The sequence below is a fragment of the Aphis gossypii genome, chromosome X, assembly GCF_020184175.1.
Source record: "Aphis gossypii isolate Hap1 chromosome X, ASM2018417v2, whole genome shotgun sequence".
Taxonomy (NCBI): Eukaryota; Metazoa; Arthropoda; class Insecta; order Hemiptera; family Aphididae; genus Aphis; species Aphis gossypii.
Window position 1 is genome coordinate 12,052,155 of NC_065533.1, and position 23,033 is coordinate 12,075,187.

The 23,033-nt window shown below is 27.6% G+C and overlaps 1 protein-coding gene across 4 annotated transcripts in view; it reads right to left on the bottom strand.

Moving 5' to 3' along the window:
• Positions 1 to 3,484: 3,484 nt before the first annotated feature.
• LOC114119012 (cytokine receptor-like) overlaps positions 3,485 to 23,033 on the bottom strand; it is a 114,901-nt gene continuing 95,352 nt past the window's right edge. For 2 of the 4 annotated variants that reach the window (XM_050208139.1, XM_027980465.2), the window contains exons 4-22: positions 22,557 to 22,695; positions 22,292 to 22,464; positions 21,996 to 22,153; positions 21,706 to 21,931; positions 21,354 to 21,531; positions 21,122 to 21,270; positions 20,886 to 21,052; positions 19,114 to 19,315; positions 18,882 to 19,037; positions 18,291 to 18,461; positions 17,970 to 18,187; positions 17,726 to 17,837; positions 17,422 to 17,655; positions 17,183 to 17,347; positions 12,652 to 12,733; positions 12,474 to 12,549; positions 11,379 to 11,660; positions 8,910 to 9,482; positions 3,485 to 6,772 (exon numbers count right to left, since the gene is read on the bottom strand). In XM_050208139.1, the coding sequence (XP_050064096.1) occupies positions 6,206 to 6,772; positions 8,910 to 9,482; positions 11,379 to 11,660; positions 12,474 to 12,549; positions 12,652 to 12,733; positions 17,183 to 17,347; positions 17,422 to 17,655; positions 17,726 to 17,837; positions 17,970 to 18,187; positions 18,291 to 18,461; positions 18,882 to 19,037; positions 19,114 to 19,315; positions 20,886 to 21,052; positions 21,122 to 21,270; positions 21,354 to 21,531; positions 21,706 to 21,931; positions 21,996 to 22,153; positions 22,292 to 22,464; positions 22,557 to 22,695 (4,028 nt within the window). In that variant the 3' untranslated portion in view covers positions 3,485 to 6,205. Of the gene's footprint in view, positions 6,773 to 8,876; positions 9,483 to 11,378; positions 11,661 to 12,473; positions 12,550 to 12,651; positions 12,734 to 17,182; positions 17,348 to 17,421; positions 17,656 to 17,725; positions 17,838 to 17,969; positions 18,188 to 18,290; positions 18,462 to 18,881; positions 19,038 to 19,113; positions 19,316 to 20,885; positions 21,053 to 21,121; positions 21,271 to 21,353; positions 21,532 to 21,705; positions 21,932 to 21,995; positions 22,154 to 22,291; positions 22,465 to 22,556; positions 22,696 to 23,033 lie in introns of all 4 variants that reach the window. The other 2 variants (XM_050208141.1, XM_050208140.1) reach the window with 2 other exon arrangements.

A 23,033-nucleotide genomic window follows, 5' to 3' on the forward strand; every position in this document is an offset into this window, starting at 1 on the left:
CCTTTGCTCTATAACTTTCTCTTCTTATTGAAACTGTTTTGTCTTGTTAATTTCATAGTTTTGTAGTATAACAAATTATGCTCTCCCAATTGAAGTAAGGAACTTTGACAATTCTATACATAGAAATCGTCTATATAAATCCCTCAATTAGTTGTAAAGCATCCTTATAATCGGCTGAAGCAACATATATTTATTTCATGATTTACAAGTAAACCTAAGAGCATGAAAAAAATACACCTAATAGGATTAATCACATTTTGATTCTGAACACATATTTAAGATAATCAGACTTTTTTGATATTATAATTAATATTCTTTTTGAATCCTTATTTCATTAAAAGTTTAGACTTTTGAATATTAACTATACAACTTTTATATAAAAAAAAAATGATAAAACATTTGTTAAACTTTGATTTATATAATACTTAACCACCTAGAAATAATCTAAACAATTTAATAATCACACAGAATTAAAATATGACAACATGGTTTTGTCAGTTTTTTTGGACTAAATTTGTATTAAATACATTTAACAATTAATAAATAATAAATTACATTAATCGTATAAATGTTATATGTACGAGTGTATAAAATTTATATTTGGTGCTGATATAAATTATCTTTTCTTACTCGTTTTTCACATAACTGCAGTAGGCAGGTACGTGACTACCTACCGACGTTTTATAAATTTCTTATCGAATACCAATTTATAAAGACTTGATTACAACTCCCTTAAGAGTTTTATTAAATAATTTTGTTTAATCTTCAGATATGCGTCACATTTACATACTGATTTACATTATATAAGGCATGATCAGTATGTTAAACAGAACGCTCGTTCATTGTATTGATGTATATTTTTCAAAGGACAGTATCAACATGAATATTATCATTTCCTTATATTTCGTTTAGTTAAAATTAAATTACTTTTTAAAATGTATTTATAATATTAATAAAATTTGTTCATTGTAATATTATTGTATTGAAGTTTTGTCTACATATGCGGTGGTATCCAGTATTCAAAAATGTATTATTAAACAATACTGAATTAGGGTTTTTTCGTTTTTTTTTTAATGTTTTTACAATCTTAAAAAAGAGCTGTCAAGTGAGTAACGTTCTGCTGCATAGTAGGTTACTATAATATTGATGTATTAAATTTGAATCAAATAATATAGGTATCATTGTATACGAAAAACGATTCTGAACAGAGATGATTTGTCAGCCTAGGATATAATTTCCAGTGATTGGTGAAAAACGAGGTTTATGTTTTAATGGCCTGAATACACCAAAATTTAAGTTTTTTTAAAATGAATGTAAGCCAAACTTATGGAAAATCTTGTATTAAATTTTCAACTTTTATTTTTATGAATTATACCTACAAAATAATTTGCTAATATTCATGATTTTGACACATTTTTGTCAATATTTGAACTTCAAATGCTAATAAAAGAAAATTGTACATATGTATTTTTATAATTTTTGAATCACTATAACTTATAAGACTACCTTACTTATGAGGGACTTTATATTAAATTTTCAAGTATTTTGACTTAGCCAAAAAAAAATTAATCGATATTATTATAAAAAAAAAAAAAACTAAACAGAAACAAATATTTCACTATAGGCATTTGATTTAGTATTTATAGCTATAAATTTATAGGCATAAATAACATTAAAATAAGCGAAATATTTTGAAAATTAAATCATGTAAAGAAAATGCCAATCTAAATAACTGTTGAAATTTTTAAGTATCTACGAATTATGACTACGACTTATACTTTTTGAATAATAACAATTAATTATAAATTGTTTGAGGATGAATTGTTATCGTTACGCAATTTCGTAAAAATTTAAAATTCAAACGCACATAAAATTTTCCTATAATGAGCAATAACGCTCCAAAATTTCTCTATAGCTATTTGAAGAAAATTAGGAAAAATTAGTGTTAAATTTATTAACCTTAGATAGTTAGATATAAACACAACAAATTTTATGAATTTTCAACTATCTACAAAATTACTTGTACATTTTCAAGATTTCGACGTGTTTCGTAAAAATTTGATCTTTAAAACTCCTATAAAAAAATATTGTAATACGATTTTTGATTTTTTTTTAATCTACAATAAAAACAACTTATACGAAATGTTGTATTGAATTCTCAAGTTTTTTGGGATATTTTGTTATCGACACTTTTTTTTTGTCTATAAATAACTCGAAAAAGTCAAAATATTTTGAAAATTTAACAGTATAATATAGATAACACTAATATAGATATTAGGTAAAAATTTCAAGTATTTACAGTGATTAGTTTTTGAGTTACAACTATACAAAAATATCGATTTTTTCGAAAATTGGTTTTGCGTAAAAACTACCGTTTTTCCGTCACTTTTTTTTTTGTTTTTCTCGATTTTTTATAAACTGTTGAAAAATGTTTACAACCTGTATAATGCACCAAGGATATTCATTTTTCCATCGGAAACCACTCTCAAAGTTTGAAATTAAAGCATTATTTTAACAAGTTATGTTGTACACACACACACACACACACACACACACACACACACACACACACACACACACACACACACACACACACACAACAGACATCATTGTAAAATCAATACATTCAGAATTTAAAACCTACAAATCGTACGAGCTACTTAAATAAATTGCTATTAATTTCATATACATAGGAGTTGTGTGTCATAAAATTTATATTAAAAATTAACTTTATTTTATAATTTATAATAGTTGAACCACTTGAATTTATAGATTGAAAATCACAGAAAGGAGACAATTTTGATTTTATACAATTTAACTTTAACTAGATATAACATTATAAAATACCTTTTTTTTTGAATATTTTTACATTAATAAGGCTTTTATCTAAAAATCTAGTAAAAAGAAGTAAAATAAAATACATCTCTTTTGTGTATATTTAATATAATCAGTGCTAATGTAGTAGAGCACAACATTTTATTAAACCAATACCATGTTAAAATATACTAATTATTGTGATGTAAAGTATATTTGTCTAATATTTTATTATTTTTAATTAATATAAATAATTATAGGTAGGCATAGAGTCTTAATGTGCATAGATTATAGAATAAATATTGAATAGCACGCATTAAATGCAAATGCATTTAATGTTAATTTTATTACAGAGTTAATAGTTATTTTATTAATCAGATTATTCTGTAGATTAGGTTAGGTAATATATTTTACAATATCCTTGCAACTGGTAAATCACAATAGAGATTAATTACCTTTATAACATTCCCAATATTGTTGAATATTATATAATATTTTAAGTTGAACAAAAAAGGACATAATTATTTGTTATTGAATAACGTATAATTTTATTGAAATATGTTCATTCACAAAAATATTAAAGATGATAACTTGATATTATTGATAAAAAAAAAATTGTTCCAAGTTTCACTAATAATTAATCCTATCACAAACAATGAATAATACAAAATAACAGTAATATTTATCTTTTATTATTACTTGTGGCAAAAAGTACAGTAATGCAGTTAAGGTATTAAGATTATTTTATTATCTATAATACACGTGTCAACATACATAAATATAACACTTTTATGTTTAAAATTGGGTTATAAACATCAATATGGCAATAATAATATAATCAAACATTATAACACCAACTTACATCTCATTAATAAACAAATAAATAATAATAATAACAATAATAAGGTCTAAGATAAGAGTTTGGAGAGTTTGTCATTGCATTAGTATTTAAAATGGAAAATAACTGGTAACATGCTCAAATTCCTCTACCAATTCCTTCATGACCAAAAAGCCTTGAGTAAAATTTAACAAATGTATTATCCAATTATTTCACTGACAATTGACCGATAAGAGGGTTACTTCTTATGTTACCTAGGTACCTATTTCCTTGTAGATGGCAATATAAATTATATTTCCAATAATAATTCGGAAACTCATAATACTCATTATTCCTTATATAAAAGACCCAATATGCCCTACTTCTTATATGAAAGATTAAAGAAAACATCTTTTTTTATATTTAATGAAGTAATCAACTGACATCAAAACATATAACTTTATTCCAATCAAAGCAACTTAGGAAAAATGACCAAACTGATAGATTTTCTGATAAAAAAGTTTTTTTGATAAACCAAACCTAACAATATTTATTATCTTATAAATTATGCAAAACAAAATATATAATCAAAACTAGAGAAATAATTGGCCATTCAAACTACATATGATTATATAAATAAAAAATAAGGTAAACCCAAATTTTTGATCAATGGAACAAACTTCTCTCAATAATTAACATAATATTACATGAGGTCTAAAACACATAATATATATCTCAGATACACCTTGAACTATACCTTCTGGAAGAATCAATTGGAGAAAATAATGTGCTATCTAAAACTTTTTCGAGAACAGTAGTAACAATATTGTTAAAACTATGATGCTAATTAAATATTATTGTAAAATAAAAATTCTTAGCTATAGCTTTAACCATCGAATAAAGAATTTGTTTAAATTAAATTATAGGTTATTGACTTAAATTATAAAGCCTCTTATGTTAACAATCATTATACATATATATATACAAGTATATATATAGAAAAAAAAATGAAAAAAAATTAGACAATATTAAATTCAATATCAATCTTTATGGCACCATGACAATATTACATTTATATTATACAAGTACAATATAATAAAATAATAAAGTATAAACAAAAACAAAATAATATTCTAATTATTTCAAATAATAAAAAAAAAGATATATATTATAATATATATTTATGTATATATAATATGTATCTAGAAATAAAATAAATATAAAAATAAAGTATAATGTCATTATAAAACAATAAACATTAAAATAAATACAAATTACAATAGGTAAGTTTTTAAAGATAAAAAAAACACAATTTTTCAATGTATGAAACAAAAGAAAATTTTTCAGTAAATATTTTATGTATGTATGTATGTATGTGTAATAAACACTGATACGTTTCTCTCACTTTTCGTCAAAAACGATTGGACCAACAAAAGCCGTCGTTGACAACAGACTTATATAAAATCTCACAATAAAAAAAAACCCCGTATAATTTAAATTCATATAATTAGTGCTTGTGTATACTACTACTACTACAGTACTAATACCGCTGACTGAACACAATTAATTGAGCGCTATTTAACTTAATGTAGAACAAAAATTTGAGACCCTCCACCAAATACCAATTTTTATACGTAACAAATGATTTACTTGTCCATAAGAATAAAGGTAGGTGATAATTGTTTGCGCATGCTCATATGCAGTACATATAATTATGCGTGTGGGTAAATAAATCACTATAAGTTTTGAAAGTCATAAAGTATATAACAACTACAACTATGATTAAATAGTATATTAGTGCTTTTGATCAGTGACGTTAAGGTATTAATGGACATACATGAAAAAAAAAAAAAAAAAATTAAAAAAACACTGACACATTGTTCAATCAATTCGGACGTGTTTCAAAATTAATTTCGTCATGATTTATTCAACATTTTTTTTTATAACCGATCGCTATTTTTAAAATAACACTAATCGAACCCGGCATTTGTCAAACATTATATATTGATAGACGTCTGTTTATTACTACCTACTCACTAACGTACACTACATTTTAAAAATGATTGAGCATTTTTCACATAATTCATGTGTTTTAGGCGTGCATACTAATTGTTTATTTATTCACCAACCTATAATTATAACAATTAACTATAGTAAACAATAATATTATTATGTACACTTTAGGGCGGTGACGGTATATTTTTATAAAAAATAATAATAATAATAATAATAATAATAATATAATATGTACAGCAGAGAAGATCCGGCTTCGTTCATAATATGATTATTATAATACTTTGTGGTCACTTCGATGTTGGAATTTATTTTTAGTCTCTTAAAACTGTACATTTTTAGGTCATTTTTTTTTTTTTTTGTTTTTTATTTTATTTTTAATTTTTATTTAATCGGGTAGTATTATGTTATAATTATTATGATAATCGCTTGGCGATGTATGGGCAATAGTAATTATAACTTATACTACTAACCGGAAAAATGTGTTTATTTTTATAAGACATCATAATATAAAACATAACATTATCATACTAATATTCTATACAGGGCGCGATTATTATTTCATATTTGAGCTGTGGAAGTACCGCAACTGGTGCAGTCCACCGATACGGCGGGCAGTTGGACGACGACGACGGGTTTGCCGTAGTCAATTCGTCCGCCGCCCATGTGGAGCAGTCGCTTTTTCTCGGCCGCTGCGGTCACCATGTCCAACATGACGTACGCCGTGCTCGAAGCGAGAAGCGTCGCCGTCGTCGGTGGTTGTTGATGCGCCGACAACGGGGGCGGAGGCGGCGGGGGCGGCGGCGGCGGCGGGGGAGGCGATTGTAGCAGTTTTTGTTGTAATTGTTGTTGTTGTGGCGGCGGCGGCGTGGACGGTAGCGGCGGCAGCGGTAACTGTTGCTGTGGGCTCAGCGTTGTCGTTTCGCAGCCGTTGACTCTGCCGAGGTCAGTGGCGGTGGCGGCGGCGGCGACGGCGGCCGCTGCGATCATCATTTGTTTGCCGCAATAGCCGTCGTGTCGGTTTGGTCGATGATGATGATGTTGTTGTTGTTGTTGTTGTTGTGGCGGCCGCCGTTGCAGTGGCGATCGTTGTTTATCGTCGATGCGACGAGGCAACCGTTCACTTTCCTGTGACCAAAAGACAAATGACGATTCAAAATTTGTGAAATGAGTCTTTTTCGAACGTTAAAAATCGTAAGCGCATGCATAGCACATATGAAAATATAATGTACACCACAGCGGTACAGAACGAGAGGAGGACTGATTACGTTTAGAGAAAAAAAAAAAAACGGAGAAGTTAGGAATAGTTAGAAGCGGAGAGTACACGTAGACGACTTGTGGCGTACTCATCCCCCAACGCCCGCTGTTTCAATGCTATATGTATAACTCGAACGATATGTATTATATGACGTACATTATAATAGGCCCGGCTCGTACCGTCGATGACTTTATATTTATACCCTGTCGTCATCGACGCATCAATTAAACGTTCACCGCAGTAATTATGTTATAAAGGATTGAAACGACAAGTCTAATGACTAATGACATTTATTAAATAATAGTTAAGAAGAAGACGTCGAACCCACGTGCGTGTTGTATCTGGTCTTCTACACGTGTAACGTGATAAAGTTTATACGTATTGAGGATTCTCAAAACATTAAGTTTACTAATTATAATTAACACTAGAGCAAAGTATTGCATGTTGATAATAATACTACAATGTTTTCCACCCAAGATCAAATAGTTGTTAATAATTTGTTTGGCGGTAGGTATACTCAATTATAGTATTAAAGTTTTTCAAGTACCTACTAGCTGTCTTATTTCTACACTATATACCTAGTATATAATATATGTTGTACTATGTATATAACTTTATTTTTGTACCCCTTCCAAAAAAAAATTGTGTAGGGTAGGTACTTGATAGACATACCATACACCAAAATGAAATATTTTACATAAAATAAAATATATATAATAAACAGTGGAAATATAAACATGCTATGACTTGGGTATCTGAATGTATTCCGAACAAATTCGGTTAGGTAAATGTTGGTCAATAAATTTGTTCAAATTTGTACTGCTATGTTTCTGTAATTGATACATAATATTATATTATTATGTAACACAAAGCAGCCTATTATTATTTTCAACCGGCAACACTATTCTAGTCCAGGAATTTTTATAACATTATATAACACGTATACTCGACATTTTTACGAATTGTATTTAACAATCCCCTGTCCCCTGAGATCGATGTATGTCGTCGATTTAGTCATATAGAATTTGTATTTTCATTTCTGAGATTAACTAGAGGTCATGGAGTATTCCTTGCACACTTCCTATCCCAGCGTTAACTATGGATACTTAGTGATGGTTAAGAGTGCTTGATGGTGCATATGAAATGAGTCCCAATAAACCCTTTACAATTTAATTTAGTCTCGATTTTCTAAACACAATTAGTACAACTATTAGTCTTTATATTAACTGAGTCCTGTCATACATTGAAAAACAAATTATATTCCTTCTCACTTAGTTTTAGCAAACGGACTGTTTATAAGAAAAATTCTATATAAATAATTATAGGTAATTAAAATAATAAAATAAGTAATTAAATATTAAAAATATTTAAATCAATAAAGAATGTTTTTTTTTAATTTAGAAATACTTATAAAAATTTGATAAATGTGTATAATTATGAATATAACCATTATAACCTACCATGTCGTTATAAGTTGAAAACAATAAGCGCATATATTTATTATTTTATACCAATGAAAACTTTAGCGATAATTTTTTTTACGAATTAATAAATCATATTTTTTTTATTTGTAGGTAACAGCAGCAGTATTTTTACTATAATTTCGTTTTCTTTAGTCATAATATGATCTTATTTAGTTAGATTCGGTTAATGAACTAATGAACAGTGTTAAACAGAGTAGGTATTCCTATTTTAACCACAACCATAAAAATGCACTATATACACATAATATACTCATTATTCATATACACCTGCAGAATAAAAGAAAATCTGCTAATTCAATTAATATATTTAGTTTTTCCATGCAATTAACGGACTCGATTAGAATATTTTTTTTATGCCGGATTTATTTAATTAGTTTTTTTTATTTTTTTCTCGTTCAAGCACACGACTTAAATGGTACGCACTTAGTGGTAGTATAGAGTACCTAACGCGTTAATATTGCAATTGAAATATTATAACTTAAAAAGCTACCTTCAAGAGTCATACCGAAAATTATTCACTCGCCTGTTCTTGGTGTGAGCGATTTTCATCAGTGACAGATTCTACGGCGGGAAATATAAATTCCCTTCCGCCATCTGGGACAGGTGATGAGTTACCGCCGCTACACCGGCTGAGGTTTTTATCGTTCGACTGCCGCTGGTCGCCCACAAAACAACTGATGACCGCCGAGGAGGGAACGATACCGTCGCCGCGGCTGTCGCCAACCAATCGGTTTTTCGCGACGTCCTGACAGACGTTGCTGCCCTGGTAACCGTTACCACTGGTCCGGTAATCGTAACCGTTGCTCTGGTAACCTTTACTGGCGCTCTGGTAACCTTTGCCGCTACTCTGGTAGCCGTTACCGGTGCTCTGGTAACCGTTACCGCTGCGGGCGATGCTTCCGGTCGGCGCCGTCATCGCACCACTGGTTGTCGCCGCAACGGCTGTTATCGTAGGCGTGTCCGGTAACGAAAAGAACGGCATGACTGGTTCCGTGGGCGGAACAACCTCCAGCACTTCGTCTTCTTCGCTTTTCAAGCTGTTGCCGTCGCTAAGGCTCTCGCTCTTCGTTTTTGGTAATGACGATGGCATTATGAGCTGTAAATAGTCAACAAAGGTATTAAAAAACGAGGTCGAAATAATGACTTTTTTTATTTTTCATTTTTTAATGATTATCCATTGTGTTTACACTCTATCCTCCATTAAAAAACTAAATCTCCCCCGCCTTATCAAGCTAATACCCTTTAACTGTGAAAGATTTATTCCAAATAGGTAATTCGATTATCATGCAAAATATTCGAAGGTAAAATTCATCTTGATTGTTCCGGTCCACAAAAAACTGTTGTCCAGAAAACAATAATCAAGTAATTATAATTTTTTATAACATCCGTAAAAAATGAGTTATTATTATTTATAAATTATAAAAAAAACTTGGAAAATCAGTCTGTTTCGTATAGGAAATCTCGAGTGTATCTCGTAATTGAAGAGATAATTAGGAAATATGCTAAATTTAAATTCGTTTATGAACCTACTCTAATTCTATAAGGATATAGTTGATAATATACATATTATTTATATTAACTGTAAATAATTTATTAATAATACGATATGTTGAACTTGACCTAAATGTTGACAAAATAATTGATTATTATAAAATTATATCATATAATATTGATTAAATAACAATTATTTTGTTATTAACTTATGAAATATTCTATACAGACACATTATCATAAAATAATTGTATGAATAGGTTTAACCTAATCTATGTTCATGGGCATTTCATCACAATTTCATTATGCATGGTATGTAATGATAATTACTTAATTTCAAAAAGTTACATAGTCCCTCAAAAATAAATAGTTTTTAAATAACAACAAACCGACTAAAATAATTATAACAAAAATTGTTTCTTTTTCGTTCAATTATCAAATTTTGTCTAAACTTAAACGCGCACTCCTATAAAAAAAAATATGACTATGTATTTTTGATACTGCTGATAAATCACTTAAGAGAAAATCTAAGTTTTAAAAAGCATTTGAAATTTAAAAAAAATGTTATGAATTTTTTTATAATCATTTAAAATTTTTTTATCTTTATTTTTTTTTTTTTGTATAAAAGAGTACTATAATAATATTAATATTTTTCAATCAGCATAATTTGCATATTTTTGTATAGGGAAACCTGTGAAATGCTTTATAAATGTACAAAATAAAAATTTAATTTTTAATTTTTTTTTTTTTTTTTGTAAGAATAAATATAATAATAAATACACCTTGGATGTATAATACGGGTTCATCGTGACATTTTCATCCAGAGATAATACTCGAATTTCATATTAATTGTAGGTTTATGGACTAATTGAGAGGGACATTTATGGTATAATTCTGGATTTTTTTTGATTTATTTAATTGGACAGTGTGGATTTTGAATATTGTTTCCAATATCACATGATGTTATCTTGGGGATTTATTCAAATATGGCAAAAAACCTATAAATTGAGACGGATTAATTTAAATGACAGATCTCGTAAAGCAAACGTAACTGACCTGCAAATATCACTTAGTTTGATCGAATTTCGTTTTAATATAGTGCATTTTATACACGAATTTCTATTTTTCCTACTTGGTCATAATAATAAAACTATATTTTTAAAATTATTCTGATCAATTACAATTTTAATATTTCAATAACTTTTTTAGAAAACTGATAAAAAATTATGTAATTAAACTTATACAAAAGTATTATACATCTAATATCTATTAATTATTTATAAGTTGAAAATATTTTTCATTATTTATTATTGATTAATAATTTAAAATTTTATTTAAGAAAAAAGAAATTATTTTAATTTTAAAGCGATTGTTTTTAAAGATTAAGGACATTTTGCTAAATATCAATCCATAAGTGTAAGGCCATCCGACGGTTTATTTTCCGGTGTATTCGATAAAAAGTCATGATAATATCTAACAATAATAAAAATATTATAATCACTTGATGTTTGCTGGACGAAGAGTCGTCGTCTTCAGCCACCGTAATGGTTGTCGAAGCCGTCGCGGGACTCCACCGGGATGACGGCAGACGCTCGGCACTGGCATTGACGCTGCTGTTTTTACGGCGATTGGACCCTGACGAAACATTTGAATTTCCGTTGAAGTACGCGATAGTGGCGGCGTCAACTTCGGCTGGAGCGTTTTCGTAAATAATGTGACCGTCCTCCACATAATAGTGTTGACCCGACTCCAATACGTTTTCGTCAAAGTTGTTGTAATGGTCCTGCAGCAGATTGGCGTGTGATTAATTATAAAATATTAATATTAATTATATAATTAATTATAACGATAATTTAATGCAATGGGAAACTCTCGTGGAACGGTCAACACAATTAAAATACTGTATGAAAAAATAAAAAATTGATGGGCGAGTTGAATTAGAAAAATTCGGCACAATACGTATCTAGGTAAGATGTCTATCAGTGTACGAGGGGGGTATGGTACGAACGAAGCGCGTTGTCGAAATTCATAGGTATGAATATAGCTATTTAAGTAAAATTACGGTAATTATATCGCTGTCGTTGTTTAAATATTACTATGCTTCGGAACAACTATAATAATAAAGTATACCGCCCTTATTGTTCGGCTTGCGGTTGCGATATTCAGTGAAAAGCTTTCGAAGGCAGTAATTTACAGGGACCGTATATTATAATTATTACCTATAATGCCATAACCATTATTGCTATCGAAATCTTACCGGGTAAAATATATTTGACGTACCACAAATATGAATTTTGTGGTGTATACTCCTAACTATAAAAGTATTCTAATACCGTTGGTAAATAAGTAACTATATACATTTGTGTTGACCCAGTTAACCACATCAAACCCGACAATTTTCTTATTTTCTACCTCACGAATTTAAGCAGTTTAAAATGATTCTGTAATAATTATTTAGAGTGAATATGATACAAGCAATATATTTTCTGAGAACGCATGACAGAACCAATTAAAACATTTTATATGCTAGGTATTTGGGTAAAAGAGTAAATTCACGAAAGTTTCACTACATATAATAAAATAGATAAATACTTACAAATTTAAAATTGATATTCAATGTGGGTGGTAGAACTACTTCTACGTTATGCATAACTTTGTATTTTCTCCAGAGTCTTATGAACAAAAATAAATATACATTATAACAATATTAAAGAGAAACGATATTGAAAACAATATAATAAATAATAAGTATTGTTTTTAAATGTAAAATTTACCTGTTACCCCAGTACGTCGAAACAGTGGACAAAACGATAAACAAACATGACCATATAACTAAATGAAGCGCTAGAGGAAGACCTAAGGAAAAACAACAATAACTAAGTTATAGAGAAAAATAATATAGTTAAAAAACAATTGTTCGAGATATGATACAATAATATTGTAGGTCTACGCAATATACGTTTTACAATGCATTGCAGTAGTATGAGTACTAATAAAAATAAAATTAATTTAAAACCAGCATATTTATTTTATTTTAAGACTTAATTATAATGATATTGGTTAATTTTTAACATATATTAAATATAGAAATTAGTCAATATGACATAACAATTAAAAAGTTCTTGGGAAATTATATCAGCACTTTTAAGTTTGTGTAAAGTACACACAGTACTATTCAGGGTTGATTTAATACGTGTTTAAGCCGTTTAAGGAAATGTTTATCACTAAAGGATAATCTGAGAAACCAACTATTCATATTATGTCTCTGATTCAAGATATACTTTGAAATTACGCTACTAATGAGCAGTAAATATTATCAATATATACAACTATTTATTTACTAATGAATTATAATTCGAAAATATCATAAAAATATTTTATTCTGAATTAGATTATATAATATTAAAATGGAACAAGAATATTTTAGTAGGCACTTATATAAAGTATAAACACTAGTTGTGTTAAATTATATAGGTACCCAAAATAATAATACATAATAATAACCATTGAGACGGTGTTTTATTCGATTTTAAATACCATAATATCATATAATATAGTAGTATTTTATTTACCATTTATATTTTTGAAAAATAAAATAATTTTATCATGATTTTAAATAATTAATTTCCGACTCAAGCGTGTTTAGTATAGTATCTAAGAAATGGAGCATGCTTGAGTCCGTCTGTACGTCCCTACTTTTCAATAATTTAGTAGATAATTAAGACACATAATTTTATACGTTTTATATTTTTATCGGCCGGAAAGACAAATAGTTGCTTTTATTATAAAAAATAATAATCGATATTTTTTTTTACGGTTTAAGACATATTATTTTAATGGATATTAGTGTTATTTAGTTGTTTGAATAATTTTATTCTAAGTTAGCAACGGCTAGGAAATACACCTACAGCCTACAGGGACAACGGCCTGGCATCTACATACGACTTTGGAAGCAATCCAACAAAAAGTAATAGCTCTGTAAATATTTAAAAAATTATTATTTTGACTTTTTAAATGTATTTAAAATTTTAAAATGGTAAAAATATACGTGTAATATTTTACATCATATGATTGCTTAGTTAATAAATTATAGGTTTATAACACATGTATTTAATTTGGTTTGTTTTAATATCAGAATATATTATTTATTGCATGTTCCAAGAATGTGTGTTGTTTGGTTGTTCCTTATTTGTTGATTTTATAATTTTGTTTATCGTGTAGTCTACAATCGAATTTATTTTTAATCTCCTAAATCTAAAACGGTAATTTTTTACTATGTCGAGTCTGTTTTTCAACCGTCGAGTGAAGTTATACATACACTTTGTAATAGTATAATAGTTTACCTTACATGGAATTCGTTATATTAATATTTATATCTAATGTAATAAGTATATTGCACTCGGTATTTATTTTTTGCTCTCTTAAAAGCTTATAAATAATTGTTGCTCTAAATTACAAAAATAAAAAATATATATCTCCATTCTCCATAGCTGTGAAAAAATAGTACCTATCCCTTCATTTATAAGGGTACTTTATAATAATGCAGTAAACAGATAAATTGTCTTCAAGCTATAATTTCTAGGGTAATTTAAAATTTATCCTAAAAATTGTTTAGTAGAGGCTACAGATGATTGAGGACTGGAATTTAGTGTGCTTCACGACGATTAATATTATTAATTATTATATATAAATATAATATAAATGAAAGCGTTAATACGCAATAACTATAATGCACTCTATTAACAACAAATTTGAAAGTACCTATCTTCTTACTTAAATTTTAAACGCCGTTTAAAAGACTAAATTTAGAAAATATATATTAATTAAATTAGTCATGTTTGAAGTTAAGATATTTTTTAGCTTTAAAAAAATACTTAAATTGTCAATACTTGGTTACAATTAAAAGCTTTGAAATTAAGTACCTAACTAATCAAAATTAAATAAATGTGCAAACATAGACATTAAGGATACAAAAACCGCAACAACTAAAGATTTTTTTTAATGTACGTACAATATTAAATAATATTTTTAAACAAATCAAATAATTAAATGCTTAAATGTTTTTTAATGAAATATGAAAGTGTAAATTCACGAATAATTTTAAATTAATATTATAATATATTTAAACTATACGCAGTGAAATTTCACATAATTTTGTTCGTTTTTAGTACAAATATGACCCACTGTCGGTACTACACCGATAATGCCAGGTAAATTAAGTGGCAGTCCTTTGAGTGGCCCTAGGCTAAAATCCGGAAAAAAGTGGCTTTAAAATCTCAACGCAGGTTTATATTATAGTACGAAACTGACTAGCCGGAGTTGGTACTATTATAATAATACACTGAAGCGATGCCCTGCGGAGTCATGATGTGGATCAGCAACCCAGACCCTATTTTTTTGCGGATGGTTCACGAAATTAAAACAATATACAACTTTTTTATTAGCGCATCATGTACGTCCTATATTATATAAATAAAAAATAAGTCGTCACAACGACCCGTAAAGCTTTTTCGTCCGTCCCACGCAATATGCGCCTATTTTTAGACATACAAAATTAAATGAATTATTGCCTCTAATAAAATTGGTACTATTAATAAAGATGCCGCTACTGTTTAATTATGCTATCGTGGTGCATATACTATTCCAATCATATATCATTGTTGTCGAAAATCGAAATACATGAGTAATTATTTTCATACCTACAATATTATTTATTATATAATATTGTATTTATTTGTGTTTTATTAAACTAACATTTGATAATAATATAATAATTATTACTTATTAATCAGCAAAAATTTTAAATTTATTTTTATTGGACATGGAACTTTATTTCAAATATAGAACACGAAGTTAGGTTACTATAAGTCGGAACTGGTTTCAAAGGAATTAAATTATATAAGAGATTATGATAAACATAAAAGTTTCATAATTAAAAAAAGTGATAGTTCGTAAGTTAAATCCACATTGGATGGTTGAATTATTGCTACTAAACATTTTTTTACATAATTTATTATTAAATATTATACTTTTGCAAATTGAATTAAAAAATCGTTAAGATAAGAATAGATGTTTTAACGTGTGAAACACATATCTACTAGATGTTCAGATTACAAAATGTAAAATTCGAAAAAAGGTACTAAATTCTATGTAAATAGGTTATAGTTACGTTTATACTAAAATTTTATAGTATTATAAAAATGTATTTTTGATAGTTTTTAATTAGTATACAAACAACTTATTTATATCCTATACTCTGACAGAGCAAAATATTGTTTTCGTTACTTACAGAAAAATACTAATAAAAAATAAAATTCCTATATTAAATAATAATAGCTCAATAATAGTAAAAAATATTTCGAACATATTAATTATTAAATATTTATGATTAATAATTTGTTAGTTACCAAAACAAATTTCATTTTTCTTAAAAATCTCTGTTTTTTTATTAGTTTTAGTTTTTCCTAATTATTTTTAAAAACATGTAAATTTATTTTTTGACCTCCCCAAAGTACCAACTGGATTCACGTTGCTACCAGGAACTAATTTTAAAGTTATAAATCCAAGATTTTTTGTACAAGAAAAAGTGTCTACAGAAAAAATAAATAAATGAAAACATCTTAAAAATAATATTAATACATTTATCGTTCCGCTCAGAATCTAAAAATGTTAGAATATACTTTTATTAAATGCTTAAAAAAAATCTATTTAGGTTCCAACTACTAAACTATCAATAGTAATAACAATTATTGTAAAATCAATAACTTTTCCTGAACCTATGTCGTTCAAAGTATGAGTTATAAATAGACATTAACAAAAGGAAAAAAGAAACGCAATAATGAAAGTAATTTTATTTTCTAAAACTTAACTGTGGATGTTTTGAGTCAGTCAATGTTTACGGACCAGAACTGTACAATTTATATAATTTATTTAACGTGTAGAATAAAAGTTTGTTAACCAATATTACGTTATTTCTGAAATGTTCCGATAATTACGTCGTTGAGAATATCTGCTAACCATTTATATTTTATTATCTTGTATTCAGATACAAGATACCTATTCTTAAATATAAAATATATAAAGCTTTATTCATTCTAAGATTTATGATTTCAGTGACTCGAAATATACACGTGTTTTTATTTATTTTTAACTTAATAAAACATATAAGGCTGTGTTCAAGTAAATTAATATTTACCCAAATGTTGATTTTTTATATAATGAGCGCATTATATTTTTAATAATTCATTAAATATCCTCATATAAAAATTTGAAAAATATTAAAAAAAATTATTCATTGAAAATTACCTGGCAACACACAACTGACTGACCCAGGAGTCGACCACTGACCAAAATATGGCCTATGAGAATCGAGTGGATTGTTATTTACAGCTCGTACAGCAAATGAAAACGTTTGTTGACCTCTATCTTGTTCATTATTACAATCGGGAACAGGTACACGAAACACGTTTGCTAGATGAATAATAATAAAAAAAAAATCAATTAAATCCTATTAAAAACATTAAGTCTAGTACAACGTTATTTACAATTGCTGCGGTAAAGGTAATTGTTCGGATTTTCTTGTATCTGTGTAGAAGCTAAAGCGGTGGGCGAAGACGAACCACCATTTGTAGTTTGTGAATTTGTGGGTCCACTGTGATGCGCTACAATTAATTCATAATAATCGACCGGACCGGCTGGTTTTACGGGTTTCTGCCAGGATACAGCTATCCTAGTGCTGTTTTCGTAATTTAAAGTTGGTTGAGGAACCCTTCCTGGCACTATACATAATATAAATACGTTTATATAACATTGAATCGTATTTGTATGATTTTAAAGTTTTTAACTCACTTCCTACAGCTGTTCGCACTTTTATGGGAAGCGAACGCTCTGAACAAATTGTTGTGCATGCTGTGATAGTAATTGTATAGCTTCTGTAACTTTCAAGGTGATCCAGACGACACTAAAAAGTACAATTGTTTGTATTTTATTACTATTACATACCTTTTAGAGCGGTTTATTTTTTTGTAAAAATTTTATGAAGAATTAGTATGTATATTAATATAAACATGTTTTTAAATATATATTTAAATACCTTCGTGTCATGAACTGTAATACGACGTTGTTCATTTATGACTTGTTGTTCGTCAAATGAATCAATCAAATCCTGTTGTTGTAATATATCGTCCAAATAATAATGAATATGGTAGTAACGGACAATACCATTCGTGAATTTAGGAGGCAACCACTGAAGAGAGACTGTCGTATTGGTCAGTTGCGTGACATTTATAGTCAGGTTTTGAATATCAGGTGCTGAGTATTAAACAACATTTATTAATAAATATGATTAATATTATTCTCTAGTAGCAGTTAAAATTGAACTAGAATCAATAATATGCCAAATATGCAAATATACCTCCTTCTAAAGTGGTGTTGAGCAATGGATCGCTATGTAACCCTTCGCCATGTTTAGTGATAAGTGCAATGGTAACCATATATGTAGTATATGACTTGAGATCCGTAATGCTTGCTATTCCTCTGCTATCTTGTGCCATCTCACCACTAACAGTCTTATTCAACATAGGTTCTAAAATGTCATTAAAAAAAAAAATAATAATAAATAATGTAATACACAACTTATTAAGTACGTAATAAAAATAAATAATACAAAACTTTACATTTCAGTAATCAATATTATAAACTTATTAAATATATATTTTCATCGTTGAATATTAGTGAGATAATATGTTCACTACCTACTATAATAAATTATTTAATTTTTTTTTTACTGCTGTAGAAATAAAAGTATAATGACGACAATAAATGTTACTTTAATTTATACTGAAATACTTTGAAATATATTCATAGAGGTTTATATATATAAACATATATTGCTTCCAAATAATACATATAGCCACAAAAAATATTATAAATAACTCTATTAAGTCGTAATAATATGTTATACATATAATAAATTGGATAGTTCAATATTATAATAATATCTTACCTTTGCACGCAGAATTATTTATGGATACTACAGGACAATAAAATATACGAAATCCTAGAACTGCGCCTATTCTGTCAGAGCAATCAAGTTTCCATCTCAATTCCATAGATGCCGAACCAATCATATTTACCCAGACATTTTTTATTTTTCCAACGACTAATTAAAAAAAAAAAAGTATTAAAATCTATAAATTTTCAATTCAGCAAATAAAATAAGCTACTGATGTTCATACTTTTATTATGTAGTACTGTGCATGACGCCCATACCATCCCACTACTAGTATAAGTGGGAGGTTGATAAACACTAGTAATACCAGTCTTTTGTGCGCTTTGACTGTTAGCGCTTATTGCAAATTGATAAATTTTCATATGATCTGATACAGTAATATTGTAGCAAGATTCTGAACTCGGTATATGCATCCAGTTCATATAACCCTATACATAAAAAACACAATTGATGAAAATTATATATATAATTTAGTATGTACTTATTTTGGGATGGAAGGAGTTTATATGTTAAAAAAGTCACGAGTTCGAAAATATTAAATTTTTAGATGAATGTTTTAGACTATTAAAACTAGTAAATACGATTTTCTCATAACATTTTGTATTAATAAAAAGTTGTTATTTTTTGCTTTTTAATTTAACTAGTTAAAGTGCATATAAAAATAATTTAATTTAAGTTAAAATCATGTTGATACATATTTATAACTGTGGTTTAAAAAATTATCTACTGTTTTATTTAATCACGGTGTACACACTGTACACTGATTTCAAATAAAATGACCAAATAATTGTCATTGATTGATCAAATTATTCACTTTTATTAGCTGCTAGTGTGCCAATATAAATGTGTACCTCGTAGAATGTATTTTTAACTAAACGTTTCGTGCTAGGTATTTAATAAATATAAAAATTGGTTTTTATTAGGTATTTGAAAAAAAAGAAAAGAAATCAACTTATTTTTAATTGTGTTAAGTCAGAAAGATGTCAGGGAACTATTTGTTTTCTCTCTTTAATCTGCGTAGTATGGCAAATTTAAGTTCAGGGGAACCAGCCATGTCTCGAGGGCTTATTAATATTTTAGTGAACTGACATATTATAAAACTTAAAATTAATAATATTATATCTGTCTATGTCTATAACGTTGGATGTTAACGATAATTCAATTTTTCTGAATTTTTAAATTGTAATATTTTACATACTACTAACTTGCTCAAATATAAATTAAATTACCGTAAAGAATTCAATGTATAAAAACAAATAATTTCTTTATCTTAAAATTAGATAATGGTTCGATTACCTCTAATATTAAAGTTAACAATATTAAATTGATTTTAAAGAACATCAATACATTAGTCGCGTATGAGTCATAGAGAAAACAAATAGCGTACCACTTCTTAATATTTTTTTCTGTATTAGTTTTTAACTTCTAGAGGTTAAATAGGTAAATTGTTTGCCATCAACTTATAATTCAATGTTCTTAATTTTGACTAATTTAATTTACTTAAGTCAATAAATAATATATGCTAATGTACTTAGATTATTTACATTTGGCTAACTTAAATTTTTATCTTATGAATTATGATTATTTATTTATATTTATAAATAAACGGGTTATATAAAACCCTTTAGCAAGACAACAAAATAATGTGAATACAAGTTTTAGCTTAACTTGATAATAGTAGGTATCAATGCAAATTAACTTTTTCTTATACATATGAATTGTATATATAATATAAATATGGGAACAAATAATCAAAATCAAAAGTACTGCTTTAATATATTTACCTACCATTCATACTATTAATATATTGGTGCATTCAATAATATAATATAATAGCATAAAATAAAGTAGAACGTTAATATAAAGAAATTATAAATGCAATTATTATTAGATAGCATTCGTACATAACGTGACATATTCTCATACATAAATATTTATTTAAAAATAATGAATATTTACAATCTATGATAGTATTTAAAATATTTAAATTGTACATACATTACACTGGTATGGACGGTCCTTATCACTTTCACACCAAAATATAGTATAATCATTAACTTGATTAGCTGCTAATGATTTTTGACTACTAGCATTTTTCCATGAAAGTTCAAATACACCTCGTTCATCAAATGCCATTTTTGTAAATGATAACGGTTCGTCAAGTTCTAATAACACAGTCAACATTAGTCAACAGAACTTACTCAAACAATTTTAAATTACATTTGTGTACTTACTGTCTGATTCGTTGGGAACAAAAATTGTAGAATACTCTGTTGATAAACCTTCTTTATTTGATGAATACACAGTAAAATTGTACCCAATGTCGGTATTGAGTCCTTCAAACTTGGCATAATTCTTATATGTTTCGTTACTGCGATGAATACTATATTGTAAAACAAATTTAAATTACGAAATTAATTCAGTAATAAATTAAAATAAATAAATAGATTGAAAAATAATACTAACATGGTTTTATTATCTGAAGTCGTGGAAGTATAGTAAGCACGATACTCAAATGATTCACCACATTTCTCGTTATCCTCAATATTCTGCCAATAAATGAACACGTCTCTTTTAGATTTATCGACAGGTGACGTTACACACTCAAAGCTTCCTACATCAGTTCGTGGAGGTCTTCTAGGTACTATATAAATAATGTAATAATTACATTGGTAATAATAAAAATATTATGAAATTTATTCAATTCAATTATATTATTGAAAAAAGAATAGGTAAATATTGTTTAAATTTTTAAGTTGAATTGAATTTATTGTCGTATTGTTTAATCTACGCGTAATAACGATATAAATTAACTTACTTGAAGGTTTTGTTTTCAAAGTTATACAGCCAGGAGGAGACCATTTGTCTTCCCCACGTGCAACTGAAGAACGCACATATATGCGAAAATCGTAATGCGTGAACGGGTATTTTAAATCGGTTACATTAAAATAATAATAGTCTGTGTCACGTTCTCGACAATTCGAATAAGAATTGGTTTGATTGGACGTTGATGATGAATTACAAACGTCACTCACATTTACAGACTGCAAAAAATAAATGTTACATAGTATAATTGTTATTTTTATTGGAAAATGCATGAGCACTTACATGCCAATGTTCAGGATTGGAATCCCATTGAGACTTATATTCAATCTTATGAATTAGTTCTCGTGGAAAGGCTGTCATTGTGCCTACAGACCACCTTAGCATGGCACTAGATTGAGTTTTATCTACCACTGTAATATTAATAGGGCTCGCGGGGATAACTAAAACAAATATAAAAACATTTATTTATTTTTTTTAAATAACAGATTTATACAAAGTTATTATTTTAATGTAAAATCTAAACGGAATATGCTTGTAATTCATAGTTAAATAAAATTTAAATAGTATATGTAATATACCATTGGCGTAATGATGAAAACGAATAGTCGTAGTTGAGTTTCCTAATATGTTATCACCAATTAATGTAAAATAATAATATTCGTATGGTTGTCTATATATTGGTGTAGTAGAGAAATCCCAATAACAAGTATTTTCTCTGGAATCTGAATCCTTAGGACAATTTATAATAGTTCTAAAAAAAAAAAAAAAAATTAAAATATAGGAAAAACAGTTTAGTTATAAGTGTTATAACCCCAACTAAATAATTACTATATTATACATTACCTGCCTCCAGCACGACCAGGTAATCTGAAGAATAACTTATATGATGTTTTAATTGGGTTCTCTGGCTTGGTCCAATTACACGTCAAACTTACCCAATTATCAGATATACAAGAAAAATTTGTTATTATTGCCGGTTTATCTAAAAAAGTAACAATTTTTAATAAAAAACTATACAAAATTAAAATAATATTTATTTCTGTATATTAAGTAGTAGATACGTGTATAATTGTCGCAAGTATATGAATTGTTTAAACTAAAATGAAAAAAACTTTGGATACTCAATTTAAGGATATAACCTCACCGTATGTTTAGTCTTTAGTGTGTATAATAAATATTTAAAAGCTCTTAAAATCAAACAATGTACTCGAAAAGAGCGAAGTGTAAAGCTTATATAAATAATGCTAATAATCCACTTAACTCAAGAAAAACAAAATTAAGATAAATAATTAAAATTTAATCATCAATCAAAGAATAACG